General features: G+C 40.0%; 1 protein-coding gene across 1 annotated transcript in view; it reads right to left on the bottom strand.

Moving 5' to 3' along the window:
- ANKRD13C (ankyrin repeat domain 13C) overlaps positions 1–12,561 on the bottom strand; it is an 80,336-nt gene that overhangs the window by 19,470 nt on the left and 48,305 nt on the right. The window contains exons 5-6 of the mRNA XM_036754528.1: positions 10,303–10,348; positions 1,734–1,800 (exon numbers count right to left, since the gene is read on the bottom strand). Coding sequence (XP_036610423.1) covers positions 1,734–1,800; positions 10,303–10,348 — 113 coding nt within the window. The remainder of the gene's footprint in view (positions 1–1,733; positions 1,801–10,302; positions 10,349–12,561) is intronic.

Here is a 12,561-nt window from a genome sequence, read left to right as displayed (position 1 = left end):
ATTCTCCCTATTCCCTGCCCCAATGGGAACAAGAATGGGGCCTTTCTGAGATTTTGAATCCCAGCACTGAATCCAGTGCTTTGAAAACAGACAGTTCTTGCTTTACATAAATTCGGATTATGCAAATGTGACTTTACATAAAGAGTTCTGAAAGGCCAGGGAAGATATATTAGAAACATGTATAAAGAAGGGTTGGAAAAAAAAAAACATGCCCACAGTTCACTCCCATCTTTCAATGGTTTTGACAAAGATGAAACATTTGAAGTGAGTAACAAGACTGTAAAATTACCACAAGAGTTGGGGAGAGAAGTGAATGGGAATGATGTGGAAGAGCTGAGTCATGGAGAACAACTGTTGAATGAGGACCTGATTGAGCTGCTAGCTGCAAAGACTGCAGAAGAAGAAAGGGAAGCCTTGGAACCTGAGGTCAAACCAAAAATGTTTATAAGGATGAACAGCTGGCAAAAGCATTTCATCATCTGAACGAATTTTTTTTGATGTTGAAAGAATGAATCCAAGTATTTCAAGATCAAAGTTCAAAGACTAGTTAAGGATACTCTTGCTTGCTATGGCCAGATATAAGAGGGAAGAAAAAGGCACTGCCCAAACATAGTGTCAGAAAAACAAAAAGCCAATGCCCAGTGAGAAAGGCCAGGTGCTCCAGAATTCTGTTTATTCTCATGGCCCGGTACTTCCCATTTTATGTCCATTTTATGGCTTGCACGAAGATAGCTTTCTGTGTGCCTTAGTTACATAAGCTAAGTGAGGTGGATGGGGAGGGGTAAATCTGCATTACGTAAAAATCGCTTCACACAGAGGTCTGAGGAACTTAGGTAGAGCAAGAACTGTCTGAGATCCAATGTTTCTTGGATGAATATTGTTCCATGACAGCAAATAGCTGGCATTTACACAGCACTGTAAGGTTCACAAAAAGGTTTAAGAAATGACATCTAATCTGATTCCCCACAACACCCTATGATGCAAAGTGATATTAACTATCTCCGTTTTTGTAGATGAGGAAATGGAGGCAGAGGACCGTTAAATGACTTGCCCCGGGCTCTACAGTTAGTATGTGTCTGAGCCCAAAATACCAACTCCAACACTCGATTCTGTGCACCCCATACAAGGAGGCCCGATACTGATGTTCTCTGTTCAATATTATTCAAAATAGCAAAGGTTTTTTAAAAGAAGATTCCCTCCCTTCAGCTATCAGGAGTTGGAACTGGACTTAATTTCTTTTAAACATATTCAGGGACAAAATCGTTCTAAAGTCATAAGAAATCAATCATCTATTACTTTTAAAAGGCATCCACAAACAAAAACATTATTCCAGAGTTTTCTTAAACCACAATATATTTCTAATTTATAAACTTCATGAAGTGAATGAGTCTGTTGTTAAACACGGAGGTAGATTTTTTAAAGCTTTCATATAATTTATAAAGAAGAGCTATCCTACTTCTGCATTTTTGAAAAAAGAAAACAATCACTTTCCCAATTCATTTTAAACTAAACTATAATATTCTAAATGCTAAAACCTAAAAATGTTTTCAGTAACATACCACTCTACTAGACTCTATACTGTATTCCCGCAAGTCACCTACAATGCCCATCCAATTGTTTTCCAACTAAATCCTTACTGGCAAGGACAATAAAAATAAACTATGGGTCAAGCAAAGCATTCAGAAACATGGCAAAGTTTTCCACACCTCAGCAACAAAAGTAAATCATCTTACCTGATATTGATACCTTGTTTGTATATTTTACATGCATCAGAAGGCAGAATTCGGGAAAGTAAAGGCACTATATTTGTAACAGAAAAGATTAAATAATTAATGCACTGAGAAACCTATTAAACACTTATCCAAGCATAAAAACAGCAATGCTAAAATTTCACTAATGCTATGAGTGTGGTAATTACTGTTAAAACGGATAATGTTTAAAGCTAATTTGTTTTAAGGTTAAAAACAGGACCCAACAAAGCAACATTCTCCAGCAATTTCAGAAAGCTGACATTTAATCTAGAACCAGAAGTGATACGAAGTCTGAGTTAACCATGGGATGAAGTTTCTATAAGAAAATGAGCTCTGAGCTCCAACTTGAAACCAGCATGCCCAGTCCCAGGTATAGGCCAGGTTTGTAAGAGTGGTGAGCAGGAGTGGAAGGAAAGGGGGAAAGAGAAGCTTCCAGAGACGGGAAGAAGGAAGAGGAAGGAGTTCCTACAGCCAACAAAAATGTCTGGATGTCTGTTCCTGCGCAAGACAGGAGCTGCCCATCATGTTCCTAGGTCAAGGGTCTGAGAGCCAAGCAATACTTAGAATTCCTCCAGTTAACTAACTCTTTTTGAACAGGCTTGCTAAGAGGCCACATTCTATACCACATTAGAGAATACAGCAGGTTCTATGGGTGCACCTATCACATTCAGGCACAAGATTCAGTCCATATTATGAGCCTGGGGGTTGGAAACCTTTACTGTGTCACAGGAACATTTCTGGCCGTCTGGTAAAGCCCTTCTCATACAAGTGGTGTTGCCTGCATTCATAGTCGAAGGAAATGCTAAATTTCAGTAACAGGTTGGTGAAAATAAAGAACTATTTTTTCCCACATCAGCATTCAGAGACTCCCCCTAAAATCTACCCCAGACTTCCTTAGACCCTTAAGGGTTAAGAACCCCTTTTTATAGGCCAAAGTTATGTTCTGGTGAATATGATTTTAATGGTGGCATATCTAAATTCAGACAAAGAGCTGTTTATAATGGAATTCTACAGAGAGAAATGGGAATAAAGTAAACCCTTGTGATTCATTTTTGTGTCATATACAGTACCTTTTACAGGTGTTTCATAAAGGTCTAATACATGAAATTTAGTTAGGAAGAAATGATAGACCATCCAAATGTTTAGCTGGAAAAAAATAATGCTGTTAGCCTCATGTGGAGATTTTTATTAATGGGGCATTTCTTACACATTTCTAGACATTTTGGAGTACTTGGCCACTGGGGTCAATACTGACTGTCACTGTAGGTATCGCAAAACAAAACATTTCCAACATAAAAACAATCATTGCCTTTAAAGATAGATAAAATTCCTCTTCTCCAAAAGCAGGGGGTCAGAAAGGTATTAAGCATGTCTGTCTGTCTGTCTGTCTCTCTCTCTGAAGCCAAGCTTCAGTTCTCAACAAACAGAAAATCAACAATGTAACAGTTTCAAGTAAAAACAAACTTGTAGAGAAGCTTAAGATAAAATATTTGAATAGCTGAATTTAGCAGTAGATGGAAAAATACTGTATTTGCCAATAGTGCATTTAAATAATTTTTATTTAGTACACGCTTGCTACAATCTGCCGAAAGCACCTAGCACAACTTCAGTTACACAGGCAGTAAGAATAAATTTCTCTTGTAAAAAAAACTTAGAGCTAGAGTTGATTTTTTTTAATGCTTTGGTTTATGAAGCCAATTTGATATTAACTTTAGGCACCATAGCCCAAGCAGAAGGAACAATGGACTCAAGTCAGAACCACTGGGCTCAATCCTGGTCTACCATTTTATTAAGCAGGGTACTTTGGATAAGTCACTGATTGCTTCCATAACCAACACTGGCCATCAAGATCCAGCCCTCGAATCGTCTTCACGCCCTGTTGTCAATGTCCCTTGGTTTATGCCAGTTTCTCTTGATCTTGACGTATCTGTTGGACTGGTGCCAGATGAACTTCCTGGTCCTCTTCCTGACAATTTTAGGCTTCACGAGGGGTCTGAGGGCAGGCGTGGCGCCAGCAAAGAGATAGCGGCCCCTCCATGGGCAGCGCCAACAGAAAGAGCGGGAATAGTCACTTCTGACCTGCTCACCTACCGGGATTGTCAAGATGTGACAATATTTTGAAAGCTGATACTAATGAAAGCACAAAGTATTGAAATACACTGCAAGATGAAAAAGGGCAAAAAGGGTATGCAACAGTAATTCAAGATTTCAGACCACAGAATTATCAGGATTAAAATGTGTGATCTCAAAGATTTACACATCTGGTACTATTTTTGTTTGAAAAAGAAATCTGAGTTAGAGCTGGGGAAAAAGAGGCAAAGGAGAGTCTGGGAGATGACTCAAAGGAATAGTCATCAGAAGTCAAAGCACGATGCTCTGCAATCTTCCACGACTGATAAATATTGCCATAAAACTTTAGACTACTGACAATTTGGCAAAGTGATCTTTATGCAGAGAGAGCTCAAAGAGTGCATGTTAGCCAAGCACATCCCCTTACAGAGGCCCACATCTGGCCAAGAGGAAGAAGCAAAGTCCTGCTGCTGATAAAGACTGAGGGCTTTAAACAAATGCCCCCAGCAACAAGATCTCACAAGGATACCTGAGAGTCGTGGGGACGTACTATTTACTGTTACCATCATGGAAAAATAGGCCTTATTCAAAACAGACAGATTAAGCGCCTACTATGTGCAGTGCATGGTACTAAGCACTGAAGATACAAACAGAGATAAGACCATTGCTGCCCTCACGGATCCCCCTCTTCTAACAGGGAGACAACATAAAGGGGAGGTTTTGGCTGCAAATCAGGTGGAAAGGAAGGAGGAAATAAGCAACTGTCTTCCACTGAGTGCCAGGCACTGCACTGAGTGAGCACTTTACTACAACCCTGTGAAGGAGGTGGGGTGATCAGAGGTGAAGTGACCTGCCCAGGGTCACACAACTATGAAGTACCTGAGGCCAATGTGAACTCAGGTCTTCCCGTCTCTGTGACCCATCGGGGCCTCATGGATTTCTTTACAGTACAGTGGGAAAGCAGATGGCTGTGCCTCTTCCAACTGTCATTTCCACTGATAACGTTCCTTCACTGTCTTTTGTCGACCTACCAGACAGGGACAAGGACTTCCCTTTGGGGTCTTGGTTCTGCGTCCAGAGCCCCTCCAGGGGAGCTCCCCAGCTACGGCTCCATGGGGGCTCTTTCTGGGGATGGTGGCTGAAGGTGCTGGGTTTGAAGCCTGGCTAGTTCCTCAGCTCTTGGATTCAGGGCCCTGGCTACCTTCATCAGGGTCTGAGGGGACATGGTGGGCCTGACAGTGGCATTTTGACTACCTCTTATCTCTCCCTCAGGGTCAGATCATAACTCTTGGTAATTTCACAGCATTCATTAAACACAAGAACTCTGCCTCCAAAGAAGTATTCCTTCTCTCCACTCCTTTGCAGAAGTAGGGAGGTCCATGATGGTAGAATACTGCATGTCAGATATTTTTTTCAATGTTTGATTAGTTTTGTTGAATTTTTTTTCCTCTTCTAGTTTTTTTTAAATTATTATTTACTATAAGGTTTGTTTCTCTAGCAAAGAAGGAAGATTATGGGGGAAACCTAGGTAATGTAGTAACAAAAGATCTCATCAAAAAACCTGTTAAAATTTTTGAAAAAAAAAAAAAAGATTAGGTGAAGCGATCGCCACACATTTAGAACTGGAAAGGGCTCAAGGTCATCCAGCCAAGCCTTTCCATTTTCAAAAGGAAGAAACGGAAGTCCCAAGAAGCGAGCAACTTGCCCAGGGTTCCGAGAGTGACAAGTGATCGTCACAGCCTCGGCTTAGATTGTCCCTCCTCCCGCCTGCCACTTGTGCCAGCTTAGAGGTAGGCTGCTGCCCCTGTCTCCAGTTGTCAGTGATCTTCTCCCACCACAGTACTGTCTGTTTCTTCCCATTTTGGTAACCCAAAAGCCTTCAGGATCTCTGCGTGACATACAGTGCTGCCCTCCATTATAAGCTGAAGTCAGGGAAGCTGGATTCAAATCACAGCAGCTCTACCACTTACTGCATGACGAGGCAAGGGATGAAAGGCAGCCCCAGCAAGTGGGCTTCACTGACAGCCTCACGAGGATGAGAGAAAACGAGGAGAAGGAGGAGGGAGAGGGATCCACCGGGGCAAACTTGGGGAAGATGAGACAAAGGAGGCTGTAGGAAGGGCAAACAGAGCTGTACCAGATGGCAGAGAGGCAAAAACTACTCCCCTCCAACTTGGTTTTGTTCAGCTTTACTAAAAGGAGAGAGGCCTTCAAACACGGAAGCCAAAAGGGCGCAACAGGGAGTTAAAGCCCAAGACAGTGTGCAGCACGCTCAGCCTGAATGAGTTTTAACTCCAGAAAACTAAATCTCGTTATGTCAGGTGTGACGACAGAGTCAGGGTCAACGATCTATGGAAAATCACAAAGCGTGGCAGAGATGATGTATGCCTAGAGAGAGACAAATGTCTTGATTTCTAAAAAGAACAGAACGCTGTTTCTTCAAACCGGAGGCCCGTGAAGCAGACTGTGATTCATGGAAAACGAAAGTGTTACTAAAGACTTGGCTTGTTGACACTAGAATGAAAGCATGGTCCACAGTCTCTAGTTTTACCAGGCTAACCTCCTGTGCAAGGGTTAATGAAATGACCAAAAAGGAGGCTGCCACACCCAGAGGCACTTAGATTCTAACAACATGTTTAACAAAGTCTATCCTGATACCTTTAGGGGTAAAAATGAAGGAGAGCCCATCAGTTCTAGCTGGGCCTTGTAACAAGTACTAACTGAAACGGTGGCTGAAGAGAGGGGGTATGGACACTCATCTAGTAATATACATTTAGTTAGTCTAGTTAACTAAAACAGTATAAGCATTAATTACATACATTAAATACATATTTTTCAAATATTAAAACTAGGGATAACTAGGTAAGATAGTCTTTCTTATAATGGGCCTCAAACTTTCAACTACAAGCTCTAAGTTCACTGTTCACTAACCTGTTACAAAGCCCACTGGCCTAACCAGAAGAACCCTGACTAGAGGACAGTCATCCTTTTGGGTGACGAGGGCATAACCAACCCAGTATGGGTGGGATGTCTGACATCATGTGGCAAGTCCCCAAACTTGTTTTTGTATCTCTGAACCACCTCTTGCCCAGCATGAGGAGGCACCCATCTTATGACCACTTAAGACTTGCCCATGCTGTGACAACCTGTGCTGACACATCCTTTCTGGCCCTGGTCTATCAAACAAGAAGACCTTGTGTTTTACTTGGCTTCTTGAGTGTCTGGGGAATCAAGTCCTATAGAAGGCCCTAGGGAAAGGGGGCTTCTCCAGTCGTGAGGGAGATTGGAGGTCCCATTCACTGAAGGGATCAGCTCCTTTTACTAAGTGGTTATTGGCTCAGAGCTCTGCCTCAATGGTTCTTTTTGCAGACTGGACAATTTGGATCCCACCATACAACGCATTTCTGTTCAATACGAAATTCTATGATCCTTCATCCTTTGGGTTAAGATGGAGAAATGTAGACCAGATGTTAATAAAGCATAATCAAACTGACTGAAGAAGGTTTCTAACGCTGCAAGGCTCTTCACTGGGGCCTTTTCTCTTTTAAAATCCATGACTGAGATGAAGGAATGTCAACTTGTCAACTGTCTCATTTTAGAGATCAGAAAACTCAGGCCTCTAGGGATGCGACTTGCCCAACGTCCAGCAGGAAAGGCAATGTGGGAAACTTGAGTCTTATGTTCAGACTGAAATTAAAAAATTCACCTAAGCAAAGGGGGAGAGGGTACAAGGCTAAAACATTCATTCAGATGAAATGGATTCATGGATTTAGGTGAACTGCAACCTCATTGCGTTTCAGAGGATCACAGGGCAACAGAAGAGCTCTTGGAAGCGAAGGTTCATTGAGAGAAGGGGAGTGTTGGGAGAAGGCAGCTGACTGTGACCAGGCAACGCCCAGAGGGGTCAGTGCAGCTCAGGGCAGTGCACCAAGAAGAGAGGGGCCTGTTCAGAGGGGTCAGTGCAGCTCAGGGCAGTGCACTGAGAAGGGGGGAGCATGAAGGAGGAGGATGAAGCAGCAAGACAAGGCCATTAAAGGACTGCTTAAGGAAAGAAGACTCAAGGGAACACATGATAGCCGCCAGGCCGTCATGTGAAAGCATTCAACTTATATTTTCTGGAATGCTAAAGATACATAATATTGATCAGAGAGAGTCTGGGGTTATGGAACATCCCAGAGATAAAGGGAAAGAAGATAAAAGGGAAGAAATTTTAAAGCAAAAATGAATAATTAGGCCCATTTTCCCACCCCAAAATTGAGGTAAATGTAAGTATTTTGATACATACATGATTTCACATTTAATACTTTACAGGAACATCACTCACTAAATTCCTATTCACATCATCTGGATCATTCTGGTGGCATCCCAGGACATTGCTCAGAATGCACTGTCATAACACCCAAAGATAATCTGAGGCTGGCTGTAAAATGATCAAGCTGGAGCTCCTTCTGGATTCTACCCAGAGCTCTACAGTTGACAATCTCCCTACATATCTCAATTGACCTCATCCTCAGAAACCACCTGCCTGACTCTTGCCAATACCAAATGGGTTTCTTCCCCCAAAATCTCTTTTAAGAATCTTTGTGCAGTGTGCGTGTGTGTGTGTGTGTGTGTGTATGGCCTGCCTTCCAAGCTCTTTTAGGGTGCACTAATAACAAGCTCCTAAGGGAGCTAAGGGAGGGCCTAAGACAGAGACTAAAAGCTCTGGCTGACCCAGAGAAAGGCAACCAACAGCTGCGAGAAAAAGCACAGTTTTGTTTAATTTATGAAACATTTAATGTTCTATCTCATAAATAGTTTACATTTTAGGGCTTTATTGGGAAACAACCTCTATTTGGTTAGTATCATTTTTGAAGGTGCTTTTATGTCAAATGCATCTGAAGTCCATCCTGTTGATGTCCAAACCCTGGGAAGGGCCTGACTTGAAGAAGAGCTAGAACTGGGTCTTCCAGTCAAGAGTGGGACAAAACCAGTACGGCTAAGTTGGCAGGGATGGCAATTCGAGATGAGGGGGAAAAGTATCAAGCTGTTGCTCAAGCTTTTTATGCTCTTTTAAAACTATTTACGTATCTTTATTAAACATAGCAACTAATTATACTTGATGGTTTTAATAGAGTTCTATCTCAATCAGAGGAGAAAAAGGATTAGAGAAAAATATTTTATTCTCTCTCTCTACCTCTCTCCAATACACTAAAGCTGTACCTTGTACTTCTAACCATGAGAACCTTACACTATCACAACTTTATGTGTACATGTATAAATAATTTTTGGAAAAACCTGTGCTACTGTAAGGTTCTATGGCTGTGTTTCCTTTGGTTCTGAATAGCCCTTAAGGTTTTATGTATCTGGGTGTGACCATATTAAAAGATGCATAGAGACCAGATTTGACGTACAGAAGGCAGATGCTAAGTCTCATATATTTCTGTATACTACTATCAACCATATTTACCTTTGTAATTATTTTGTGGTCAAGAGCAAGATGTTTTTACATCTTAAAATTCACATGATAAAATACTCAATACTGTCCATTCAAGAATGCTTCTGCCAACACACTAAAGTCCATCCTGTAATTTAGGACTTCGCTGGTTAGGAAAAGAAAATTAAAACTAAAGAACATAATTTTTTTTCAAGTTAACCAAATCATTAAGACAGGGTAATGAGTTTTATTATGCTATGTCCACATATTAGATGTGAAAAATGTTTCATGATTAAAAATAAGGCAGAGTACATACTGTATTGTGCCCCTTAATTGACTAAATTTGTTATACAATTACCACAGAGAATATTCTTTCCATTTACTCTTTACAATGATGAACTATAAAGTGATAAAAAAAAAACTATACCAGATAGCAATTATCATCAATGAGTGACTATTTTGATATAAAGGTTTGGTCTGAATTTGTTTCCTCATCTTTAAGATGAAAAGGGACTAACCTTACTACTGCAAAATTATGAATAGAAAATACTTTATAAACATGAAGGTCTTTTAGAACTCAATTAGACAGTTTACTAATAAACAGAAGGTGAGACAGAAAGGAAATCAGTAATAAAGGGAGCAAGACATGAATTGTCAAAGGATGAAAAAAAAATGTAGATACTGTCAAATCATGTGAACCAAGTTCTTTTTCACATTCCAAGAAATCCTTTGTTATCTCTCCCAGCCATTTAAAAACTTTTGCCTTATGCTGCTAAAATGATTAGAATTTTTCTGTTCGGTTTTTGTCAAAGTCATTTGTAATACAGTAAAGGGCAACTCAATTTTCCAAGAATAATGCAATTGACTATTCAAGTTGGATAATTACGTACACCTGTAAGGCTTTAAAACCATCCACATGCAAAATTTGTTATGATGGAAATTATTCAGTAAAACTTCATGCAAGTGACATATTTGTTATGCTGATAAAGTCTTTGAAAATCACTTTTGCACTTGAATATCTGCATTTGTAACCGCTTTAAAAGTAAAATATAGCATACTTCTTACCCCAGCTTTGAAAATCCCAGTGAAGCTCTAGATAAAAGTCACCTAGCTGAGAAATGAGATATTAATAGTTACTAAAGATACATCATTAAATAGCTCTTAAATCTGTTTAATATTATCTTTTTTAAAAACTATTTTTTTCAGTTAGAAAGGAATGGATAGCAAAACCAGAATTACTCTCAAATATTTAGGGCTTAAAAAACATAACTTGGTCAGTTTTAACAATTTACAACACAATAGAACATTTTCTTTCATATATTCGTACAATAAGATGTTACAGAAATATTTTTAACTAAATATGAAAAAGAACTGAAATAGACAAATGGAGCTTTCCTTATTGATGTAGTTTTTCATCATTATTACCAGTTTACAACAATGATGCAAATCAAAAACAAAAACCAAAAGAAAAAAAAGACAGAAACGAAAACCAAAATTCTGAAATTTTCATAAGTCTATGAATGATTATTAAAGGAAATCACATGCAAAATATTCTACATTAATAAAAAGGAGAAAAACCAAAATGTTAAATTCTGATTCATAAACTACATTTTGGGAAGGGCACCGACAATCTGAAGAGAGTTTCAAGGAAGTACCAGAAAAATGGTGAGGGACCCTGAGATGACAGCATGTAACTGAGGATGCTTAAACTAGTGGGAGGAACAAGTCCTCAAGTACGTAAAGGGTCTTCATGGGAAAGAGGGCGTTAGAACAGAACTAGGCACAGTGGGGGTTGAATGAAGGCAAAAACAATTAGGAACTTCAAGAGGCTGGCTGCCTCCTTAGGTCTGGGGCCTCTCCAAGCCATGGCTAGGATTATTCCGAATACTGGAGAGAGGCCTTATTTTGGCCTATGGTGGATTAGATGGCCTCCGAAGTCCCTCCAAAGTGTATGTCTTCGAAGATAGCTCAAATTAAGTATGATTTTTAAATTCTCCTCAGTGTTACTAAAGATGTGCTATTAATAACCTTCTGCTAAAATGCTCACTGAAATAAGCTTTGACTTAATGGAAGGACAGGATTCATCCAAAGAATGCCTACTAATGATCTAATGTCTATAGCCTATGTCAAATTCCTACCACCAAAAACAGTACCCTTTGAATCACACATAATAAAGGCCATTGACTGGGAGGGGCATGGAATGTGCTATCAGGAAAACTTTGGGTTCACGTCCTCATCCAACACTGGCAGATGTGGAGCCAAGGGCAAGTTTCTGACCTCTTCAGGTTTTGAAGGGGGACTGATACTTAGGAGGCAGAATCAGAGACAGGAAAAGCCTGGGGTCAATCCCATATCTACCACTTACTACGTGTGTGTCTCTGGTTGGGTCTCAGGGTCAGAGTCTGTAAAATGATGGGGTTGAACTAAGTGATCGTTAAGGTACTGTCTGCGTCTAAGTCCAACATGAAAAAAAAAGGGCGGTGATGATTCAGTAAGATATGAATATTCATAAGACAGCTGTGTCTTTTTCCATCTATGTAGAAATTAGGGTCATCTAAACTACCTTAAAAAATAATTTCTCTTAAACAGTGAAAACCAGGTTTAATTTACATAGAATTTTATCAAACATGTTATGGGTACACAATAAAATAAACAATGCTATTTGCAAAGCATAGTATTTAGGAAGAGAATGAAAATAAAAATACAACTCTAACCTTGTTACTTTTGAAACAACCTTTTTCCACCTGAAAAAATACTGATGGTAAGGCACTCAATAAGCATTTATAAATTATTTACTATGTAATAGGTACTATGGACCAAAATGGGATGGGGCGGAAGAGACAGAAAGGAGGACTTACTTCCCAGGGATCAATAATTCTGTTGGCAGTTTAAGCCTGAGATGTGAACACAATCCTACACCTTCTTAATAGAGGGCACATCATGTCTATTAGGCAGGTGAGAGTCACCTGGGAAATTCCTCAAATTGGTCCATGAACATGTAACAGTGAACAATTTCTTGAGCTAACATTTAGTAATTTATATAAACTTTGGAGTTTTTATGCTTTTCTACAAGGAAAATATGTCTAATACTTTTTGTTTGCATTGATGGGGAGCTAAGTGGTGCAGCAGATAGAGCACTGGGCTTGGAATCAGAAAGACTCATCTTCTCGAGTTCAAATCCAGCATCAGACACTTCCTAGCTGTGACCCTGGGCAAGTCACTGAACTCTGTTTGCCTCAATTTCCTCATCTGTAAAATGAGTTAGAGAAGGAAACGGCAAACCATCCAGTATCTCTGCCAGAAAACCCCACATGGGGACACGGA

The sequence above is a fragment of the Trichosurus vulpecula genome, chromosome 4 (assembly GCF_011100635.1).
Source record: "Trichosurus vulpecula isolate mTriVul1 chromosome 4, mTriVul1.pri, whole genome shotgun sequence".
Lineage (NCBI taxonomy): Eukaryota > Metazoa > Chordata > Mammalia > Diprotodontia > Phalangeridae > Trichosurus > Trichosurus vulpecula.
This window is presented reverse-complemented; position numbering and strand designations above follow the sequence as displayed.